A 24,856-nucleotide genomic window follows, 5' to 3' on the forward strand; every position below is an offset into this window, starting at 1 on the left:
GCACTTGATCCCACTGTTTATATCACTGATGAAGATATCGAAAACTACTGGTCCCAATACAGGCCCCTGAGTGACAGCACTTGTCACCAGTCTCCACCTGGACATTGAGCTGTTGACCACTACTTTCTGGATGCAACCATACAACCAATTCCTTATCCACCAAAAAGTCCATCCAGCAAATCTGTATCTCCACAATTTTGAGAAAAGGATGTTGTGTTGGACCATGGCAGAGGCCTTACAGAAGCTCCGATAGTCAACATCCATAGTGTTTCACTTGTCCACTGATGTAGTAACTCCATCATAGAAGGCCCCTAGGTTGGTCAGGCAGGACTTGCCACTGGTGAAGCTGTGCTTGCTGTCCCTGTCCCTGTCCTCCATGTGCCTTAGCATGGCTTTTAGGCAGATCTGTTCCATGATATTCGCAGGCACAGAGGTGAGTGTGACAGGCTGGTAGTTCGCAGGGTCCTCCTCTCTATCCTTACAAAAAATGAGTGCGGTATTTCTCTTTTTCCAGTCACGAGGGACTTCACCTGACTGCCATGACTGCACAAATATCATGTAGAGCAGCTTGGCAACTACATCAGCCAGTTCCCTCAGGACTCTGGGATGTATATCATCAGGTCCCATAGACTTAAGGTATGTTCAGGTTCCTCAGATGGTCATGAACCTGATGTTCTCTTACAGTGCGAGGGGCTTTCTTCCCCCAGTCTCCAGCCTGTGTTTTATCCACTCAAGAAGTGTGTGAACAAAGGTTGTCAGTGACTGAGAGCAGAAACTCAGAAACTGAGGCAGAAAAGTTGTTGGAGACTTCCACATACTGTTTATAGATTTTTCTGATTTCTAACAAAATTCATTTGTTTCTGTTCAGGCCTGAGCAGTATTTTCCTTCTATTGAGAGGCTGAATTCAGGCTCCAGGGCCATTCTTTTTGGTCCCGGTGACCCTGCTGCAGTGCCCACCAGGTTGTGGCATATGGCTGGCTGTGGAGCACCCCAGCATGTTGCAGCGGGTCACAGCTTGTTGGGAGTGTGAGCAAGAAAGCTCAGGACTTCTTTAGCATGAAATTGGACTTCAGAAGTAAGCAAAACTGGAGAAGAAATGACAATTTGAGAGGAATTCCATTTGGTTTTTTAGGTGGAAGAAACTGATAGGTAGTCCTGGGACAGAAAGGACAAGTTGTTGAGGCACCAGTAGCTAAGCAGGAGGAGGTGAGAAAAGCCTGCTGAAGAACCGTAACACCAGGGAGGGGACTGGGACTGATAGGTCAATAAGCAAATTGGAAAAAGAGCGGGCACAGTTTGAGTGTCCAAGTGGACAGATGGTACACAAAAAATGATGTTTGGATGGATATGTGTCAGCAATGATTGTGCTCACTAAAGCACAGTCCCTCACAGAGATGGGAATGGAGACAGCATTTTTAGCTGTTTATCTATAGTGGAAGAGGGGGGTCATTTTAAAATTTATTTAAGTATGAAGCTGTGTTAATTGCTCTGTGGACACAAATAGTTGATGTTAAAGTGGACTCGAATTGTCTTAGTTAATTTTGAAATCGAACTCTCATACTTCAGTATAAATCAGTCTGTTATTTCGGAATGCTCCCATACTTGCATTCTGCAAGTCACATTACTGTTCGTCAGCACTCCCAACTGTAGCATGTGCTGCAGCCTACATGGTGTTCAGAGTTACTGTAGGAAAATCTTACTGTTATCTTTTAGCAGCAGACAGATCCAGGACCTTGCAGCTGTAGGTAATACACCTTCCTCAAAAAGTCTATCTTATATGTTTCCTCATATGGATCCTCAAAAAAAGAGTGAGCAGGAGATTATCACCTGTATAATCACTTCAGAGATTATACAGATGTATGTAAAATGCATTTTGGAAGAATGTGACTGAAAATGTAACACTCAAAAACTAGCTACTATTACATGCAATCTTGCACAGAGCAGCACAATATAGCTTGCAAAGTTTTAAACCAGCTCTTTGTCTCTATGCATTATTCTCTATATTCCTTCCTTTCATGGCCACATATACTAGTGTTATTTGTTATTCAAGGAGATTTTTTTAAAGACAGGAGCTTGCCCAAGTACGTTGTGTGGATTGCGAACGACATGTTCCCTGCAGACATTGCTACCCATGTCAAGCCAAATTTAATTCTGTATTCCGAAGCAGAGATGTTAGAGGGGCACAAAATAAGGTGGGTTTTTTTCAGTTCTGGGTTTTGTGTTTGTTTTGTTTTGGTTTTTTTTTAATATGAGCAAAACACATTTTTCCATGGCTTTCATTCTTAGGTACAGCTGGCTTGTTTTGGCTGAATTAAAAAAACACCTCACAATAAGAACTGCTTGCTGGGCAGTACTGGTAAAGGGAAGAGCAATTAAAAAACTTGAGTGATTACACACAAATAAAAATAAGACTTTGTACTGGTAAATTTTATGTCATATTAATAAAGATGATACTACCATCACTGCCTGCCAATAGAAATATAAATGCATCTTATTTCTAAGAGTCTTTAAATTAAGGATTAGTTTTTAGATGGATTTAAACTTTTATAACATTTAATGTAAGAAATACAGGCCTGTGTATAATCTGCATATCCTGCTATATCATACAAAGGAAATTAATGTGGATGTGGAATTAAAACTGGTTAAACAATAGTGTAACATACCAGATTGTTTGACAATGCAATGGAAAATTAAAAATATGACACAATAATTCAGAGAATTCACTAAATACCCTATTTGGTTTTGAATCTCTAATTTACATTAAAAAGATTACTTTGTACTTGAAGTAGGTAAATTGAATGAACAGTCCATTTTATCTTATTGACCAGAGGAGTGTGAGTGGTCAGGATAACCTGATATGGATGTAAGGAAGCATGAAAACAAGGTAGACTATTAAGTATAATCCCAGCAATAATAGTAGGTACTATGGTAATGTGAACAAGATATTATGATTTCCTGAAATTGAGGAGATGGGTGAAATACAGTTTGAACTCCCTTTGGTATTCTCTTTACACAGAAGCTTAGAAATATTTTATTAAAAATTAATAACAACATAAAAGACCTTTGGTCTTATTTTCATTTTAATTAGGCAGGATATATATGCCATTCACTTTGAAGCCAAATGCTGCTCCTTTGTATTAACCTGCAGGGGGTACTGGAAAATTGAACCAAGTAGCATTTAGTTATTTCTCCTCCTGCCATGAGATAATTAACATCTACTCTTTTGCAGGCTCTCTTAATGTTACCTGATCCCCATATACAGGTTTCATATTAACTTCTAGAGTTTGAGCAGTGTGATGTAAAATGCTGCCTCAGCCTGTTTATTATAAATCACCAGAACTCAGGAAAGTTATTAACCTTCAACTTAAACTGCTGAACCTGCAATCAAAGCTTAATCTCACAATGAAATCAAACTGCAGAAACAAAATGGACAATAATTTCAGGAGGGAAACAAAACTGTGTATAATATACGGAACCCATTTTGTTTTGTGGTGAATGATGAAGGCATCTGAAAAATGTGAGGACGGTAGCTGATATGGATAAAAGGAACAAGAAATTTTCTGACATATAAAGCCAAGGCAGGAATTAATAGGAAGCAAATGAAGAAAAATTGAAAGAAATCAATTGTCTGAGGTCTTTAGGCTTCTAGGCTCTTGGCCAGCTGTTTACCCACCCTGCTTACCTCTTATATAAATGTTTCCCACTCCACATCTAAAGCTTCAGTGTCTTAAATGGGGCCTTGGAGCTTCTGATCTAGCGTCCAGAGATCCTGGAGCTTCTGTTGGGAGAACCTTGAAGAGCTGCCAGGCTTCTTGGCCAGGTTTTTCCTGTAGCTAATGTTCTTGGGCATCTGCTTTGGCCAGAGCTTGGTATACTTCAGCCAACTGGCCAGGTAGTCTAGTGCTTCTTAAATCTTGGGCCCAAAATATTTTGCTTGGTCAGTCTAACTACAGAGCTATAAGCTTGCCAATCCTGTAGTGTGTGGGACTGGACGCTTGTAATGGGTAAGTGTCCTCAGACTGAAGAGTCTGGTAGACTTAAATGTTATGCATGTTAGTTGACAGGAAACAGAGCTGCTTTAAGAGGATACCCACCTGTGTTCTGCTCAACAAAAACAAATATGGTTTTAGTGAATACTTCATTTTCTGGTGAATTCATGTTTTCCAATGATTATCAGAAAAACTCTTAACGAGTTTGACTGTCACTAGAATGCCCTGTGACTGAAATTGTCTCCTCTGAATTTATGCGTTGTGAAACATGATAAATTGCATCATCATGTTTCCTTATGGATACCCTTCTCCATAGAGTAGATGGTTCTTCCTTAATTAACCAGAACTCAACATTTTGTATAATGTTTTCCCATTGTGTAGAATGAACATAATTTTTTATTTTCAGTACATTTTTTCAGCCTCTTTCTGGGAACATGAAATTTTTCCATATGGTGCATGAAGGTGATAATACTTCATCTTACTGGAATGTTGTGGAAATAAATTTCAGTAGTAACCGTGCCACCCATGCTGTGGTGATGTTCAGAAGTTTTTTTTTTCCAAAACTCCTGTGGGGTGAACGAGTACGAATAGCTTTGTTTTCTCAAAAAGGTAAAAGTCCAGCGAACAACAGCTTCCTTCATCTCCTGATTGTCCTTAATTTTTAGAGAAGTTAACTTTGTTAAGTGGTCAACAGAAATATTACAATTCCCTGTTTTCCTTTTTCAAGAAAAATCACATTAACACACTTGTGATCCACCGAGATATTTTTCCTGTGTCGCCTGTAAATTGTAACAGGTGTAACTGGGTTTGTAAATTCATAAACTTATGCATCTGCTGCAACACATCATCTTAGGTTCCATCCCTCAATTAGAAAAGCCTGTGTAGCCTTTTACATAGTGGTTATGAGTAATGAACTGGTAATTGTCCTAGTAATGACCACAGAAGTTGCAAAACACATTCTGATGTATTTTGGTTCCCTTCTTCTCCGATATGCACGTAATATGTTAGAGCTAACTGAAAATATCAAACCTATTTTGTAATGTTAGAGCAGTTGGTTTGAATTCGAAAATGTTAATATTTGATCAGAAGAAATCCCTGTCTTTGCACCTGTGAAGTATTAGTTGTTACAAAAGGGGATAAAATGGGTAAAAGGAATATTTTTGTTAATACATACAAGTTTTTTGCTTTTTCACGTCAATAAATGAAACAGCCACAACCTCCCCAACTACTCAGTTATGAATATTACAAGTGGGTGCTTTCTGTGTTTGAGAAGTATTATTACTCAAGAGTTTTGAGACATAGAAAATGAAAAATATAAGACTTAGCTTTTGTTTATACTAAATAAATTTAATTATTCTAGGATTTTTAGGCACAGAATATAAAAAATATTAGTCTTTTGTTTCTTCTAAAAAAGTATGCAAAACCAAGTGATTATGTCAAAAAGATAATAAAACTTATTTCTTCCAGAGGTGAATGTAGGATGCTCATGAAATGCAGATATGGATCATTTCTACTGTAATGTATAAAAGGCAAACTGTAATAGATAAATTGCACTGCATGGTTGCTATCATGGCACTATAGAACAATGATAGATTTCGTGGAAAGCACAGCTAGCCCAACTCCTGAACTCAGTGTGTAAGGATGAATGAAACATCCCACACTTCTCTGAAATTGAAGCACAGCTTTCTAATTTTGCTGTGGCCCCATTTTTAGCTGCTGCAGGGTGAAAACCTTGAAGAAAGTAAGATCATTGTATCAGGCCAAGGTAATGTGGAAAACTAAATCCATTCTACTTATGTTCAAAGTTGAATTTGAAGCAAATGAAAAACATATCCTTCATGTTGGTACAACTAGTGTAACTCAGTTTTTGATTGAATAGTTTGCCAATTTTGAGATCTGTTACTAACAGAATAATAGTAGAGTCTAATTATTTCAATTTCTTACTCATTTATGACTGTGTTATGTAAAAAAGAAAAATAGCTTCCAACCTTATAATGAATTCATTGTATGTCTGGTATTTTTCTTCAATTTCCAGAAAATTCAACAAATGAAACGGCAATTGAACATCTGCACAGGGTAGTTCACCACAAAACAAGTTGAACAAATTCAGATATGAAATACTGTTTCTTCATTTCACAGAACCTCTCTGGCTCTGGAGACTTAGTTGAGCCAACCATTACAAATCTCTGAATTTCAGAAGTAGTAGATTCATGTCATTCTTTACCTCCATTTTTCGCCATGTGTTTTCAGGTTATGACCAAGAATGACTTCTTTTCCTCTGATTCTCAGGCACAGCTGAAACCAAGCTTAGAGGAAAAAGTGCCCCTAAAGCTATTAATCCTTTGTATCTTTAGCCTAATAACTCTATGCTAATGATATTTATATTTTAATATGAATTTGAGTCCAAGAAACCAATGTTAATCAGATGACTGAGTTAATCTGAGTTTTCTCTTGACAGCTAATTCTTACCATAGAAGTTTCATGAAATTGTAAAGAAAATAGGAACACAGAGTGCAGTGTACTTAACATACATATGAGTGTTTTAAGCAAAAAAGTACAGAATTCAGTCTCTCAGAGGCCCGACCTAGTGCTTTTTTTTAACATTATTTTGCATCTGGGTATCAAGAAATACGAATGACTATGCTGAAATTTAACTTATCCAAACTAAAAAAGGATGGAGGAAGTTAGTTTCATTTTGATCTTTTAGCTCAATATGCTAAGGTCACTAATACCTGCCTGGAACATATTAGCCATTGAATTAACAAATAACCATTCCTAATAGGAATGGCTGTTTGTTAATTGATTATGAATGGAGTGAAATTCTTTGTTCAGCTTGGGACTACGAGGTCCTCATACCAAGCGTGTTGGCTTTCTTGATTACATAGAAAACTAAACCATACTTATTGGGCTAACAGAATTTGGGTGGTCCTAAGCAAAATTTGTGTCTGTTTCTAGAAAAAAACCCAAACCAAACAAAATGACCAACAAGCTAAATGAGGCCCTCATTTTCCCTGTTTCTAGGAAATATGGTGATCTTATCAGAAAAAGGAGATACTCAGGAGCTTTGATAGGATGGCTGGAAAGTCTGCTTCCAGTTTTGGTCATCTCTTCCAGCTCCCTGTAACTGCAGGCTTCCTTGGTATACTTGATTTTCCAGTAGTTTTTCCTTAAAAGACTGTTCTTGCCCTCATCTTCCTATATGTGTGCCTTGAGCACCAGCTATATGTAGTTCTGTGGACAATATTTCTTTATTCTTTGGGGGACAAATAGTTGTATCTGCCCCATCCTGGATGTTTGCATGAAAACACCATTGCTCTCATTTATAGGGAGCTAAAATGATCTAACATAGAATATTCTGGGGAATCATGACTGTGTTTAGTCTAATAACTGGGGGAAGGTTTTTTGTGCAATTTGAACCTACCAACTTGGGCTCACAGGTGTGAGCCACCTATCCTGTTATCAACCAGTAAAGAGGGGATGCGCGTATTACCACAGCTGGGGGATTATCAGTGCAAAACAGTTAAATCACTGCTGCTCAATGATACTCCATGTGTACAGTCTGAGTAGCATATAAGGTCATCGTTACCTTAATGATCTCATTTTTGTTGATTGTATTTTGTTTTCATCGGTTCCAAAACCCAGGGGTTTCTTTGCTACAAATTCTCACTAGTATGAAATCATAGAATGGTTTTGGTTGTAAGGGACTTTAAAGATCACCTACTTCCAACCCCCAGCCACAGGCAGGGACACCTTCCACTAGACCAGGTTGCTCAAAGCCCTTTCCAGCTTGTTCTTGAACACTGTCAGGGATGGAGCATCCATAACTTCTCTGGGTAACCTGTTCCAGTGCCTCACCACCCTCACAGTGAAGAAGTTCTTCCTAATGTCTAATCTAAATCTTTCAGTTTACAGTCATTTACCCTTGTACTGTCACTACATGCCCTTGTAAAAAGTCCCTCTCCTGCTTTCCTGTAGACCCCTTTAGGTATTGGAAGGCTGCTGTAAGGTCTCCCTGGAGCCTTCTCTTCTCCAGGCTGAACAAACCCAACTCTCTCAGCCTGTCCTCATAGGAGAGGTGTCTCATCCCTCTGATGATCTTCATGGCCCTCCTCTGTACTTGCTGGAGGAGGTCCACATCTTCCTTGTGTTGGTGCCCCAGAGCTGAACGCAGTACTGCAGGTGTGTAGAGGGGTAGAATCTACTCATGAGAGTGGAGTATAGGGTAGAATCACTTCCCTCTGCCTGCTGGTCACTCTCCTCTTGATGCAGCCCAGGATACGGTTGGCCTTCTGGGCTGCAAGTGCACACTGCCTGCTCATGTTGAGCTTTTCATCAACCAACACCTCCAAGTCCTTAGCCTCAGGGCTGCTCTCAATCCAGTCTCTGTCCAGCCTGTATTTGTGCTTGGGATTGCCCTGATCCATGGGTAGGACCTTGCAGTTGTTGAATTTCATGAGGTTTTCACTGGCCCACCTCTCAAGCCTGTCAGTAATAGTACATGGCTTGAGTAGAAGCAGCAGACTGGAGAAGAAGGATAAATTATTTTAAGGAGGCACTTTTAGTTAGAGGTAGGACTGTTAAAAACCTAGAAGGTTCAATTAGTAGCTGAACTAATTTATCAATCAAAATCAAGTGGTAAACCCAAAATGTTTTGTTTGAGATTAAATGCAATATTTTGTTTCCCTAAAAAAGATACTGTAGCCTCTTAAACCCCAAGGAAATAGAGATGCATGAATAAGCAACCAGATGAGAAGGACTGAGATGTTAGTGTAAACTATCTCAAATCATATTTAGGTTTTAAAACATAAAAAGCATAAGGACTATACTAACATGCTGCAAGCTTATCTTGCTTTTGGTATTTACTGGATATTTCCACAGAACAGCTACAGCTTGCTGTGTGACCTTGGAAGTGTACAAGCATGGTAAGATACAGCCCTGCTTAGGGTTAATGATGGAGGTGTGATAATGACTCAGTTTCTGAACTGTTTCAGTAGTCCAGCTGCAGGAAGTATGTATGTTACAACCAAGGCTGGCTAGGGAAGAGGGCTGCCAGGTTTTAGAGATAAACTAATCTGAGGCTTAATATGAGAGCAAAAGATGGAAATTCTGTTTAAAAATACCATTTTTTCTGACAAAGAGAGAAGAGGCTGAGGCCAAGAAGGTAACGTGGGTTTGTGGTTGCTCATCATATTCCTACCCTTTCAGGCAAAAGGGGGTTCATTCACTATAACTGCTCTTTTTCTAAAAATTCTATGATTCTCTTTGGATTTCAAGGGTAAAGAGGCCTTTACTAAAGTTTTTTTTATTTTCTCTGTATTGTTTTTTAGCTGCTTGCTCATATGCTATGTATTCCCCTGAAGGACTTAGGCAGAAGCAGAGCTTTTGAAGTCTCCAGGCTCCAGTAAGATGTTCCTGAACCGCTGTGTATTTGGGAGGGCTCTAGCACTGGCTTTTTAGTCAAGGAGGTGTATTGCTGCTAGAGAAGGATCAAAGGCTCTGCATGTAGGAGTGCTTTGATAGATCCAGAGCTAGGAGCAGCAACCAGGCTGTAGTCACATGTAGCAGCACAGAGGGTGCAGCAGCTAGGTCTGGTTGTATCAGAACGGTCCTGCCTGAAGAGTAGGATGAGGCCAGCTAGTGAGAAGTGAGTGGTGCGCCCTATCTTGTTGATTCTTAATGTTGTTATAAACTATTCTTAATGACTTAACATTAATTAAGAGGTATTTATAAATCTTTTTAATAAGTGCAGAGTTTCTGGCAGCTGTCCTAGTTCTTGCTGCTGATAGAGATTCATTTCTTCATTACTGCTGTATGTATAGCCTCAAATGTCTCTCTTCCAGGAATTCTGATGTAGGATGTAAGGAAAATAAAATTAATGTGTAGTTTCTTTGATCCTTAAAACAGTAAAGGTCCATGAAAGCCAACTCATCTATGCGTGATTAAGTGACAGAAGAATCTAATTAGCTGCTACATCTATAGGGAAAGACTTGCCATTGTGTACAGCCATTTTGCATTGCATGCTATAGAAAGACTTCTGTATTGTATGTCACAGCAGGAGGTGAGAGGAATATAAGAGGTGTTTATTAATATAATTCCTTTCCTTAGTGTTGTCTGAGAATAATCACTTATTTAATCTCTTTCTTCATTGATTTCCTGTCAGTTATTGGATTTGTTTTTTTTTTTTTAGGAATTAAAAATTAATTAGAAGGTGGTGGAAGAGCTGTAGTTTTCTGTTCATGAAAAACATCTGAGTAATACCAAACAATAAAATGTTAAAATACGAGCTTGCACTTACTGGGTAGGTCCACTGTTGCACAGGGACTGTCTAGTAGAAAATCTATCCCATGTACATTTAAAGTTGTTAGGTATCTTAACACAAAATTATGTGCTTATTAGAGTGAAAATTTTTAATGCATTTGGGCTGTAATGTCTTTTAAAATTCTGATTCTCAAAATGTTAGTAATGTGAATTAAGCAAAATTTATCAGTGATGGAAGAAGAGTTGTTTTATATATACACCATCTGTTTAGTCTTTTAATAGTGGTGGTTCTGTCTGCCCTCCTTCGATTGATCCTAAACAGCAATATATGGAACCAAGGGTCAGTCAAAAGTAGTAGAGAGATGCAATTTCCTGATAAGGACATGAACCAATAAGCAATTTAGATTTTCTTCCAGTCTTTCATAGCTGGAGGGTATCTGCTGCTCTCAGTATAGCTGAGTAGTGACTGAATTCTATTTCGATAGCAAATAAAGAAGTTTTCTGTGGAGCCTATAAAGGGTGATCCTGGCTTTGGAAAAGTAGCTTTTCTCCCAGTCTGTGTCATAGGCTTCTAACCTGGTTCAGATCGTTTTAACTGCAATTTCTTAGGCCAGTTTACTGATTTTAGTGATTTTATAGACTGAAGGCATGTTTATGTTTACATTTATGATTAATTTATTTTAATTGTTAATTGGTTTAATTGTTAATTTGCCATATAATTTTTCATTATTCTTGCAGATAGGCAATATACTTACAAGGAATAGTAAATAAAATAACATCCAGAATACAAATTAATGTGCAGAAATAAAAAGAATATTTCAATTATTCATGTGACTTACAGAATTTTTAATAGCAGCCATGAATATTTCTTCACATATCAACTATTACTGTAGGATAACGAATAGAAGGATCTGTCTGGGAAGTTAAAAGAACAGAATGCCATTCTGACACTCCTAGATAGTGCTACAGATTCTAACGGATCACGCTGAAGAAGTTAGGAGTATTTTTGTGTCTCAGAAATAAGTTCTGATTTACTGAAAAGTTTAGTTTTTGTGTTGCAGGTTGTTAGATTAGTGCATGCCATCTTTGAATGATCTTGGCCAGATTTTTGGTAGTCTCTGTTTTCAAAACTATATTATGTTATAGCATAGGTACTAGACTCGGTGCAGTGTGGCTGCAGTGTATTTCTGCCTCAGCTGGGAGGGCATACTACTCAAGATGAAAAATATGCTTCATACGTACAAGTTAATTTAACTTATATTTACCAGTAGAGAGAGCACTCTGCCTCCTTGGGATTTGACAGCTAAACCAGCAGGATTGTGTCCTCGTACAGTCTTGTTGGCTTTGCTGTTTTCCCTGGGCTCCCATTCTATGAGCCACCAATTCTCCTTTCTTTAGTGCTGCTCAAGTCGGAGAATTTCAGGGATGAATAATTTCAGAGGTAAATTCTTAAAAACCCATTACATTCAAACAGTTGAAAGGAGATTAATTTGATAGTAGTCAGAATGGGAGAAAGGATAGGGTTAGGAGTAGGAATTGATTTGGAGGTTTAGTGGAGTGATGGATTTCTTTGCTGTGTGGAAGAATAAAATGGTAGATTTCCATAAGGAGAGCACTGAAGTGAGGAAAATGTTCAAATCACTTGCTCATAAGCAGTGAAGACTTCAGATTTAATAATCTGGTTTTTGCTTTGCTTGTTGTTTCTTTATTTCAATTCTGTTCATTAAAACTGAAGTAAGTGTCACATTTTGGGACTGTGATCTGATTCAAAATGTAAATAAAAATAGGATATTACTGTGGTAATTAATTTTTCTGTATTTCACTTGCCCTAAGTAATGATAGTTCTTCTCATGTTGTTTTTTTGTCCAGGTTTTCACATGAATCAAATTTGAACTGTTATAATCAATCGAAAACTGTAAGAACATGGACTGTAAAATTATTTATTTAAAAGACAAGTTTTTTGTTTTTATTACTGCTCATAAAGCCCACATGATTTTTAAAGTACGAGTATACAGAGCAGCACTGGTTTAAACCTCCTACCTGTTGTTACAGCTAAGTAATGACTTCATAAATATGTGGGTGTCATTTTAAAACTGGAAAATGCCTTCTCTTGGGCCATTTTCCATCTGCAGCAATATGAGTTATGTTTGTTTTAATGTGCATGTACTCTTGAATTTTGTTCAAGTTCACTTTCCATTGTTGCATTCCCAAATGACAGTAAGACCAAGTTCCTATCTGGAGTAGCAGGAAGGCATGTGGCTAAACCGAATGCTTGTGTGTGCTCATGTTTGTTGCATTTGTTTACATTTAAGTAGAAGCTAGTAATTAGATGAAGGGCCTTAGGCATTTTTCTTCTCTTCTTCAAATAATTTCAGTTTAAAAAAAGTATGGCAGGCTGTGCATTGCTAGTACTGTGAGTCCTGGGAGTTCATGGGTGGCACTGCAGATCTGTGCTTCTCAAGCAGTGTTTTGGCTGACAGAGGAGTCCATGCAGTTGGTTGTACCACACTTGTGAGGGAAATGTGGAGTAAGATCCTTACACTAGATGCAGAATCCCTTTTGGAGTCCATCTTACAAAAATCAGGTTCCAGATGCATTTTTTGGTTCCATTCATTTCACGTATGCAGCCATCTGCTGAGAAACTGTCTTCTATCCTTCTCAATCTACAAGAGGATTACTTATTTTGAAAATGAATTTAGTTTCTCTAAATTACCCAACGATTTCATCTTTCTATATAAAAGCTGTGATTATTTAACTGCTAGTGAATTCTGAAAGTGTATTTACACTTTCCCTCATGCATCTTAATCATTCACACATCTTCACGCCAAGTACTACATTCTTCAGACTCAAGCTGCCACCTTCAAGCCACCCACGCGTGGTGGTTTGGTATACTGTAGGTGTTTTTCAGATAGTTTTTTTTTAATAAACCAGTCCACAGAGGCAGGTGAATAAAACAGATTGTGGAAATTAAGGACTGATTTGCAAATTAAGCTGGTAGTTTGGGAGCTGGGGTTTGCCACTGCCTGGCTGGCATAGGCGCCTGGTCATGCTGCCTCTTTGACCTCAGGTAGGGTGTTTCTGATGTTCCTGCAGGGCTTTCTTCAGCTTGACTGGCAAGCCAAACTTCCATGAGCAACCTACTAGTAGCTTCCTTTTGGCAACCTACTATGAAATCTCATGCAAACAACTTCCCTTCTCAGTCATCACAGACCTTGGGGTAACCACAGACCACTGTCTCAGCTTATATGGCCAGACACAATAGCAGCCTCACCTACTGCCTGCTCTTTGCCAGCTCTCTGCTTTTTTCCCCTTACAGAGATAATGTTCTGTTCCATTTCTTCTCCATGCTGTTTTCACCTGGTCACTTACATTTTGTTGCTGTCTTTCTCAGTCTGTTTTTTGTTTGTCAGTTATACAGTTGTTTGTCAGTTATACAGTTTGTGCCATTGAAGGGCTTTTCATGTTCTCTTCTGTGGAAGGATTTGGGATCTCAGAGCCCATAAAAATCTATACCTGCATTTAAGTTAACTAAAACATGTACAACTTTGCAGGATCAAGGCCTAGTCTGGGAACCTGTTGTTAAATATTGTCTTGGTAGAGCATTTAGGCTTTTGAAATGTGCCATGTTTTGAAAACAGCTAACAATGGATGTGTTAAAAGTGGAAAACATGTTTATTACACAAACTTTTAAAATATTACTTACCTGGCTGAAAAGTATTACATTAAAATAATATTTTTATATTATTTTATTTATGGGCTCATATTGTTCAGGATTTGGTGTCATGAGCAGCAGGTTTCTGTGTTCCGTGTTTCTATGAGTTTCAGTGGAAAAGAGAAAAATCTACTCCTTATAGCTTTATGCAAAAGACTCACAAAGATACATTTGAGTCATTTCTTTACTGACTTGAATAATTAGAAAGTTTGTGGATAAAAGACTTCGGATTCACCACTGATTATTAATAAAACATTAGAAATGCACAGGAGTCTTTAAAAAATGAAATTCAGAAACCCATCAGTTAAATCAGTCTAATGTGAATCAGAGCTCATGATAGAAAGGATAAGATAGAAAGACTCGGCTTTCCATGACTTAACAGGATTATTACTGAATTAAAGTTTAGATTTTTTGTCAGAACAGAATTTTTTCCAGTATGTTTTGACAGAGCCTTCAGCAATGAGAAACTACTGACTATAGATACTCTCTGCCAGAATGATGAATCTATTTCCAGTAAGCTAGTTGCTTCATCTTGCTGGATATACTCTTGGGAATTTATCATGTAATTCCCTTAATCCAAACCAGTTGTGTACATATTTTGTAATTGATAAATTACTGACAGTAAATAAGTATTCATAAAAAATCAACTATTTGTTAAAGAAATACTATAACGTTTAACATTTTTATACCAGAACTTATCAGTCTTGTATTTACTGTGTCTTTTCACATGAACTAAAATGTAATCTAAACCTGCTGTTTACAATATTACAACATTGAATATATACCATCTCAGATAAGAATGCATTTACACTGCAACTGTATGTCAAATACTTTTATCAACACAGTGAGTAATACCAGATCACTAGTCCTTGAAATAACATGTCATTAAATTTGTGAAGATTAAGCAACTATTCTTCCATCAAATTCTGCTCTACATTTAGATGAAATGCCTTGGTTAAGTCATGTCTTTGAAGGTTGGGTGTTACTCCCTTTAGCTCTGATTGTAGTTGGCAATCATTATATGTTCTTTGTGTGTTACTGAAACAGAACATCTATCTGCAGTGTACTCTCTGTCTTTTCGGCATAAATGGATGTAACTTTTGTGCGTTGGATGTATTTTGGTGTGTTGTTTGCATCTGATTAATTGGGTCTTAACTGCTTTTGTGTGTGTGTATATCTTATTCCTACTACTGAGTATATGTGATTGATGCACTGAAATGCTGGCTTCTGTTCTGTGAATATTAATCAAAGAATATGCTGCTCTGCTTAATGGCTTTGCAGTGCAGGAGGCAGACATAGACTAGTCTGCTTTTTTTTGCTCTTTAATCATTATTGTGTAAGACACTGGCAAGAACACTTTTTTCATCTATAAACACAATTTCATGCTTAAATATATCCATTGTTTGGTCAAAGTTATGAAATATTGTTGCTCAATTAAATTTTGTTTTCAACATTTCCTGGTAAAAGCAGTAATAGAAGAGATAAAATAGTAAAAGAAGAGGAGGTAATGAAGTATAAAAAAATATTAGGCATACCAGGTGAGGAATAAGCAGAAGGTGTGGAGTCAGTAAATTCAGCTTCATATGGTTTCAGGTCTTACAATTTGGACAAATTGTTTTCTTTAACCAAAGATTAAATTACTATGGTGAAAGGGGTAATTTATGACCAACCTATTCTTAAAGAGAGTCAGTGTAGAAATATGCTGCATTCTGATGTACACTTAACATGTGTATAAGGTAGGGTGTGACAGCTTCTTTGGGTGAGAAATTGGAAGACGTACTCAGTATTTAAAACAAAAAAGCCAATACATGTTTGTGGTGATACTGGTACATCTCAGTATCATAAGCAGCAAATTTCTTGAAAACACAGCTCACATTTTTATGGCATGTAGTTCTGATATAAATGTTGATAGCTACAGTTTTAATCATCCTCCGTGAATCTCACCAGAAGGCTAATAGGAAGGCTTAGGCTTCAGGGTTTGTAGTATTTTACAAGGAGTTTTGTCTTAGTCTCCTCCTGCTTCCCTGCCCACCCCCCCCCCCCCCCCCGCCCCTTCACAAAAATTCTCTAGAGTAGAGTCTTTTTCTAAATTACGCTGTTAGCAAAGTTTCCCCCTAACACTGTCAGTGGCTTAGCTGTACAACTAACAGAATTAGCAGAATTTGATGAAGAGGAGTTCCTCTTGCTGTTGCCTATTGCCTTTGACCAACAGGGCACTCTTGCTAAAACCCTCCTAGAGTGGTAGAACATAAAGAATATCACATTATTTGTGTTTACAAATGTTGTTCCACAGATGATTTTTTTTTTAATCTGAGTGTAAGCATTTTTTTCATTTTTGCAGTTTCAGCGCAGAAAACATGTCTCTGTTTTTGTTATAGATCATGATTTTTTAGTATTTTGGAAAGGCACAAGGCAGGAATCCCCCAACCTTTCTGCATTTTTGTGTGATGTCATGTGTTCAAAGACAAGTTCATTTTTATGGAAAGGAATACAATAGCTGAAGCTTGTGATTCATAAAAAAGCAGTAGTTGAAAGCTAGATCACTGAACCACAAAAACCTTTGCTTGTATCTAATCAGCTTACTTGTCTCAGAGATGTATTTAAAGTATTTTCAGGAAACATCAGTAAGAGAACTCTATGGCTTTAATAAAATACTGTCTTAGCCCAACATTATCTAGTGGAAATTAATCTATTTTATTAGTTGAACACACATTTATCTGGTGTTTTACTGTCTCTTTTTGAACACCACATATAAATATTCCTCTCGCATTTATACATATATTTATATTTGAAATTATAGTCGTGCTTTTGCAGAAATAGTTTTTTGGACAAAAATTTTTACTTACAGAATGTCTATATAAATTGAATATTTGTTTCAGATCCATGTCAAAAAGGTAGAACTTCTGTATTTTCAAAATCCTTTCTCCTGGATGAAGGCCGTTTCCACTGTTTTAATTCACACAAACATCTGCTTCTGTCATTTTGAGTATGCTTTTTCAGTTCCGATAATGATTATTCCCACATTCTCATTGTTTGTCAGTTCTGGAAAGTTAATTGTTAGTCCAACTAAGCAACCTCCACATGTCTGGTTAATGTGTCTGCTTACTGATCTTCTGTAAATGCTGATCTGCCAAAGAGGTTTTTAAGATAATGAGATAAAGCTAACCAAAGTTAGGTGCCTTACTCTGCTGATCCACACCTGCCATGGCTTTTTAAAGACCTTGTGTAGTGGTATTAGTTCAGTTTACATATGAATACTGTCCCTAACATTTGCAAATTTTAGCATGGACTACTCTTTAGTTAGAGTATATATTGTTTTTGAGAATAGTTCTTCAGAAGTGTTCATATTGTAGTGATTAATATAAAAAATGGATTGGATTTGGTAATTACTGGCAAGTAGTTTTCCTTCAGTTTCTTGCTGATATGGATAAGGTAACTTGTCTGCAATAGAACAGAATAAATTATTAATATTGCCTCTTTTCAGTTATTTACATGTCTTTCTGAGAAACAGAGCAGTTGGTTTATTTTTAGATGTAGTTTCAAAACTGAAGAAAGCATTAGGAATGCCTTTGTATGGTAATTTAATTTCTGTATGGTCATATAATTATTTATGGAATTAAAAATATTTGAGCTGAACAAGGCATCCACGTTAGTGATATAAATGGATGGAAAACTAATACTCGCATTTTCTCTTTTTCCAAATTTTAGGGGGGACACAGAGATTACCTCGCACAATTGGAGTGTCTTTGGCAAAAGAACTCATCTTCTCTGCGCGTATTGTAGATGGTGAGGAAGCAAAATCAATAGGATTGATTAGCCATGTGGTAGAACAGAATGAAGCAGGGGATGCTGCATACAGAAGAGCATTAGCTCTGGCAAAAGAATTTTTACCTCAGGTAAAATAAATTGTTCTGAATTTAGTTTTTAGTTTTTGACAAACATTGAAAAAGAACAATCTCTAATAAGAAAAACTGTCATGAAGTTACATATTAGAGCCATTCTAGTTATGTGGACTGCAATCAGGAGTTTTCTCTTGTGTACTGAGTGGTGTTATTTGATAATTATTTCATGGTAAAGCAAAAATCCTTTGTCATGGTTTGGTCTATGTTTGTATTGCATATTTTTGCTTTCAAGTGTTAAGCAAAAAAGGGTACAGTTGTGGGGTTTTTTTAGTAAAGTGTTTATCTCAATAGTTGATTGCTGTTGAATGCTTCAGAAGAGAGGTAAAATGGTCCGTATGAAAGTGGACATATCTCAGTGTAACTTTTATTTTGAAAACATAGGGCTAAATGTAATTTCAGTGTTAAAGCAAAACCCATTTACTAGTGGAAAGTTTGCTTTCTGTCCTTTTTGTGTAAACTTGATGAAAGAATCATGCTTTTATTATCATTCATTCAAAGTGACATCCTCTTTCTGTCTTTCATAAAAAAAATTGAAATGGGATTTACTAAATCCCTGTGCTTTAGAACTTGAAAATTTCAGTAAAAACTTTTAAGTATAACCCTTACAGGAGTGTTTGTGTTTGCTAATGACTGCCTGTTCCCCTGTTGCTATAGACTGCCAGCTCTTTGTTCAGGGTAGGATAAACCTACTTTTCAAGTGGAGTCTCCCAGGTAGAAAATTCATAGAAGACAGAAGAAGAAAATAATTAGTAAACCATTTTATTGGATAAGTGTAAGAGCAAAAATTTTTCACTGAAGTTGGAAAACGTTACAGATTAAATACAGCATTAACACTGGTTATTTTTTGTCTTGAACACCCTCATAGACAAATGTGAGAAATACAGTGAAAATTTTAACATGCAGGGATTCTGAAAGGTATATTTATAGTTAAAACTTCACATTGGAACCAACTCTAAAGCATTTGGCTTTTCCCAGAGCATCAGGCCACTTTTCTAAAGCAGTATCTGAACGTTGAGAAGCTGGTGCTAATGGATAGGTGCAGGACTGTGATGATTCCCAAAGATGTCTTGCTGTTCTGCAGCACCTTGGAGGAGGAGGGTGGGAATCCCTTTGCTTGCTGGGGACTTCAGTTGCTCTGAGAAGACTGTCATCACCTGACCAAGTGTAGGCTTTGCAGTAACATATTTTAAGTTTAAAGCTGCATCGGTTAATTTTATTTCGTTATCACATCATTTTAGGTGTCTCCATTGTATCACAACATGGATACAGGATTGATATTGTGAAAGCCTGTAGTGATGTCACTTAAAATGGCCATTCTGAGCCTTGTTTTGAAGGAAACTGAGCAAGACTGACAAAAGTGGAGATTCTCAGCACCTTTGAAACATAAGCCAAACACACTGCTTTAATTAGTTTCTTCTGAAAAAAGCATTCTTTCATTCCTTCTTGATATTGAAACTGTGGAGACTGAAACTAAGTTTGCAAGCATCTACTGTAGTGATACAGTTTATGATATTTGATATATCTACTATAAAAGTGATGAATGTCAAAGGCTAGAAGATCCCAATGTAAGAACAATGATATGCAGATTCTTCACTGCATTATCTTGTACATTTTGATGATATGTAAATGATCTTTTTCTTTCATTTTAGGGACCAGTAGCAATGAGAGTTGCAAAACTGGCCATCAATCAGGGAATGGAGGTAAGGGGCTGTACTTTCCTAAGAGTAAGTAGAAGTCAAACTGGCGACAGGTATACTATGGTAGAACTGCTTTTTTTTTTGTTTTTCAGTGTATTGTCTTTCAAAATCTATTTAGTCAAAACTTTTTCAAAGATGAAATGCAATTTTTGTATGGCTCAGACTCTTGAGAGTAGGGTTGATGCTGTTTTCTGTAATGAGGCTTAGTAACCTTGTGTCTGTCCAGAAGTAATGCAGTCAGCTAATGATTAATACTAGAAAGTAAATATAAACTACTATGAACAAGTTGCCTTTCATGGAAGAAAACCTGAAAGTCATATTCTATCAAGCTTGTCAATGCTCTCAGTGTTTAGTAACTAATACAGTTAAAGGCCAAAAGGCATGTTACTTATTTTTAATAATTTAATAGAGGTTAGTGTTAAAATTAAATCGAGTCTGATTTCATACTTGATTCTGATTGCCACTCCTTCTTGAACACTATTGTTGTAGCTCTAAGGTTTGTTAAAATCCAGTCCTGAATACGTCCCTACATGTGTTTTACTTCAGGCTTGTGAATCATCTTGCTAAGATCAGCAGGACTATTCATATTTAAAGTTAAGCATATGCATAAGCTCTGCACTAGGACACCTATAGCTCAACCAAATTTAAGAATGGACCTCTTAAAAGTCTCAAAATCAACCAATAATGTAATTGAGTTCAGCAAAAGCATACCACCAGCAAGTTTTGGCCTGAGAACCAAACTGAAATACTAGTGTGCAAAAAGTGTATTTGTTAGGTTTCCACAGCAAGTTATGCTGGAATTCAAGATTTATTTCAGTGGTATCCAAGGTTCAAAATGCTACAAGCTAAACTATCTAGCTACCACATATAGTGGACTGGAAGGTCAAAATCATGATGTTTATAGAATTAGGGACAATAGGGTTAGAAGGATTCTGAATGATCACCTAGTTCAGTCTTGAGGCTCCAAGACCAATGGAGCCAAATGTTCATTCAAGCTGTTGTTAACAAACCTTCCATGGAAGAAATTTCACAGTTTCCTTTGGTAGTCTATCCTATAGTTTATCTCCCCTTCACAAATTGCTTGTGGTGCATAGCCACAGTCCATTCAGTAGCCATGTGGAGAGCTGGTAGGTTCTGCAGCATCTGATGCTTAAAATAGGCAGAGAATTAATGGAGGGAAAATTCATCCTTTTCAGCTGTTCAGACCCACTTACAAAGAAAAAAATATTATTAAAACTAGGTGATGATTCAGGATGGTTGTTGTCCTCTTCTTTTTATTTTAAATTACTTTAAACTTGAATTTATGTTTATTTTGTCGTACATGACATTTGAAGATAACTTGTTTCAGAACAATTTTTAAATAATCATGCAGTACATTCAATCTTTCCCCCTGTAGTACATGATATGATTACAAATGTGCAAGTAGCTAATGGTTTTTAGTCTAGATGATTTGTAGTGAAGAACATACATTGTTTTGACACTCTATTACATACTAATTGTATTGCCAAATAAGGAAACAGTTACAGAAATACTAACCACTCTCAGCACATGGCAGTGTAGCAATTCTGTGTTCAAAAGTGTTTTAGTATGTGGCATATAAAAAACACAGTACTTGTTAGCTGTCAGGAAATAATATATAATAAATATACAAATACACTTTTAAGAAATATTGCATTTTTTTCCTCAGGTCGACTTAGTAACAGGTTTAGCAATTGAAGAAGCTTGTTACGCTCAGGTATGTAACTATGATTACACAAAAAAAACCCAGAAAACAGGTTTTGTGGGTGCCTGTTACAAAACATGCAGAAATTCAATTAGAAATTGCTCTATGATCTCTTCTACATTTAGACCTTCCTTCTACTTTGGTTTTGTAAGGTATTTAAGGATGGAGGTGTAGTTTAGGACAAAAACATCTCCCTGCCAAGACTGTTATGTCCTTCAACAACTTGAAGGACACTTCTGTAACATGTGCCACTAATGGTGTGTGTTCTAACCAGCCAAAAACCAAAACCCATGCCATCAAAGCATGGGAATAATGTATTTGAGTGAGTTTGTTCTTGGACATTGAGACAAGTTTCTAATCATGGAAATAGAAGCATCAGCATTAGGTACTTATTTAAAACATATGGTGATCTGATCGATAACCAACCCTCTCCCCTTTTCCCCAAACAAAGCAGAACACCAAAACAAAACACCAAAATCTCATAGACAAACCTGAAAGAGCTTCACAGCCATCTGTCTGGAGAAAAGATACTCTTTCTTTTCCCAGATTGTTTCACAGCCTTATACTGTGGCTTTGAAGTGTCTGGTACTTTCCTGTATTTGACCAGACATTTTAGTTTTAATTTTAGTTTTGTATTATATGTTGCACATTGGATACATTGAAGAACTAGGATTTGTATGAAAACACTTTTCTTGGTATTGTTTTTGATGTCAATAATGAATTGTTACTCTGCTCATTGCAGACTATTCCAACAAAAGATAGAATTGAAGGCCTCCTTGCATTTAAGGAGAAGAGACCTCCTCGCTACAAGGGAGAATAAAAGAAGCTGATGCCTTTAAAATACAGTGAGATAAAAGTACTGCTATGAGGACCATTAAGGTGCACCTGCATCTGCACCTGGAATATCACAACCACCAAAGTAAAATCCAACCATACTGATGTTACAACATACATGAATGTGTCCATACTTGTACTGGGCCCAGCCAGAAATGTTTGTCAGCTCATGCTCATTACCATTTCTGAAGGCTGATATTCAAGGTCACAGGTTCATGCAGCATTCTTGAAATTTCATATGTACGAAACTTACCATTCCACAATTGAAATAGCTCTTTATATATACAAAACTTGTATGTGATGTTAAGTGTAAATCTGCTGTATCATTTTATCAAAAGAAAAGCGACTACTGAATACCAAAAATAAGAAATTGTGCCAAATACGCATTGGAATGATTCTGTATGTCAGTAAAAACTATAGTTGCGTATTCTACCTGAATATGTACATTATAAATAAAGCTAAGGGAAATTAAAAGGATTATTGCTTGGGAAATGTTAAGCTTATTTATCTGACTTACATTATTCTAAGTAAAATGAAGTTAATTTTAGCACGTAATGGTGTCCTTTGGATGAAGTCATTGCCATTATGTTAATTCAACTGTATTAAATGAAGACATTTTCGAGGCCAGCCTTTAATTATGCATTCTTGTATGTTAAACCTGGCTTTGTCTTGCGTTCTTCCAACGTACCATCTGATCATCACTGTCTGCTGTAAAGAAACTTTATTCCACTTGCCCCAGATATTTTAGATTTTTGATGATTGTACTAAAGATTGTTATGCAGGGATGTGACTAGTGTGCTGTTAAAGAGACTAGAATTCTCTTCTTCTCCAGAATATTGCTTCTGGAGGTCCTAATAATGTATATTTATATATAATGGGGATGATACTGAAATGTTCTTTATTCTATGGCAGCCTCAGGGTTCTTTTCATATGCTGAAAGAGAAATCCAGTAGGTTACAAGGTGGGAAAACTGTTGTGATTCATACTGTATGTTCCCTGTGGACATGGCATATACAGCAAATGCCTGGAAATAACCTTTTAGAAAGTATTTTTGTTAACTTGACTGGAAAATAAACGTGGCTTAGCAGTCAAAGGCTGTCTTTTTATATGAAAACAAATTTCTTCATGTTTGGTTACTATTGGCTCACAAAACTTGTGTATGCTCTGCTGTTTCTGCAACATTAACTATGGTCACTGTCCATATCTATGATGATAAAGCAGCTGATCAACATGAAATGACAAGAACTCATTTAAATTCATATTTAGACATATCATTACATGTAAATTGATTATAACTGGTAGAGCACACACTTTGTTGACTGGTAAACTTGCTGAGTCGATCATTTCATGCATGATAATTTGCAAATAATTTACCGGTTCTTGTTTTGATAGTCATATAAAGCCTAGAGGGTCATTTTCTCATGTTTTTGAAATGCTAACATGTCATTTTCATTTTTACTGAGTAGGAAATAATTATGTTAATAGGAGAAAAAATACTAAGCCTATGCTGACGGACTTCTGTTTCATAACTTTGATACACAGTCCAGTTACTGAGCTGACTTTTTTTCTAACAAGACCTGATTAAGTAGCTTCTGTGAATGTCTATTTTAAAAACTCTAATAACTTTAAATACTATAGCATCAGATTCTGTAGATTCATGCCTTTAACTAGTAGTCTTGATCTCAGGAAATAATTTTGCTGTCACAGTGGTCTCTCCATTCCTTTTCTCAGGAGAAGATAACTGTCATACTGTAGCAATTTCAGTGCCTTCTTTGAAGTCAACAGCTTGAATATTATTACAAAGTGAGTACCAGTAGGACAATTTTTAAAGGTATTTTCTAGTGATTTTGAAATAATCCTAAAGGAACAATATTTTAGCTAAAGAAGTGTTAATCACTGTCTCTATTATTAAGTGACACGTTATGATGGCTGCAGTGCTTGTGATTAATAGCAGTATTAGAATTCTTCTTCCACAAGAGGGTCATTTGTAACAGAAATGCTCTTATAAAGGCTTTTCCCTTTGAAGTTATGATCTGGCAGATCTCCCTTCAAGTGCTTAGGCTCAGCTGTTTCAGTTCCTGGTAAAGCCATGCTTTTCTCCCCAGTACCTCATGGGTGACTGAGCCACAGTCCCCGCTTGATTCCTTAAAGTTTATCTCATGCTCCCTAGTTGTAAGCAGCTTTTTTCTCCTGCTCTGGCTGAGCTCAAGTGGATAGTGACTACTTCTGCACTTCTCCACAGAGCTGGATATTTGAAAAGCTGTAATACAGGTGGGTCTGTTGCCTTCAGCTGGTTGCCTCTCAACAGTGTAAGTGTAAGTTCAACTTACTAAATTGCCTAAAAGTACTCAGTTTCATGTAGAAATTAACGTGTGGCTTTATATAACACATATCCTTTTAGCCTTTAATCTATGAAAGAAGTTGTATTTTCAATATTGTTGAAGTAACTCACATTCTTACTTGTTATACTACATTTCTGGATGTTTTCAGAATTTTCTGATGACATCAGCCACTTCAGTGCTTTTTAGTAGCTCACCTGCTATGAAGAAATACAGTGTTTTATTTATTATAAGGTTCTGTAATAATACAGTTAAGAGCCCTTGGAGGATGGAGCATTTCCATGAAATTTACAGAGCCATTTGTGCAAAATTGTTGTGGAAATTTGGTCAGTTTATGTGCAGTTACTCATAGTTCTACACCAAGGTTCATATCAAAGCTTTTCTAGAACTGCTTTTAACCA

The 24,856-nt window shown here is 36.8% G+C and overlaps 1 protein-coding gene across 3 annotated transcripts in view; it reads left to right on the top strand.

The window, feature by feature from the left end:
* The window catches only part of AUH (AU RNA binding methylglutaconyl-CoA hydratase), a 114,540-nt gene extending 91,331 nt beyond the window's left edge, over window positions 1-23,209 (top strand). For all 3 annotated transcript variants that reach the window (XM_062609861.1, XM_062609860.1, XM_062609858.1), the window contains 4 exons: window positions 17,669-17,856; window positions 19,512-19,562; window positions 21,247-21,294; window positions 22,025-23,209. In XM_062609861.1, coding sequence (XP_062465845.1) covers window positions 17,669-17,856; window positions 19,512-19,562; window positions 21,247-21,294; window positions 22,025-22,102 — 365 coding nt within the window. In that variant the 3' untranslated portion in view covers window positions 22,103-23,209. The remainder of the gene's footprint in view (window positions 1-17,668; window positions 17,857-19,511; window positions 19,563-21,246; window positions 21,295-22,024) is intronic.
* Window positions 23,210-24,856: the final 1,647 nt, after the last annotated feature.

Source organism: Pezoporus occidentalis, unplaced genomic scaffold (assembly GCF_034315485.1).
Source record: "Pezoporus occidentalis ecotype Australia unplaced genomic scaffold, CSIRO_AGI_Poc_V1 ctg141, whole genome shotgun sequence".
Lineage (NCBI taxonomy): Eukaryota > Metazoa > Chordata > Aves > Psittaciformes > Psittacidae > Pezoporus > Pezoporus occidentalis.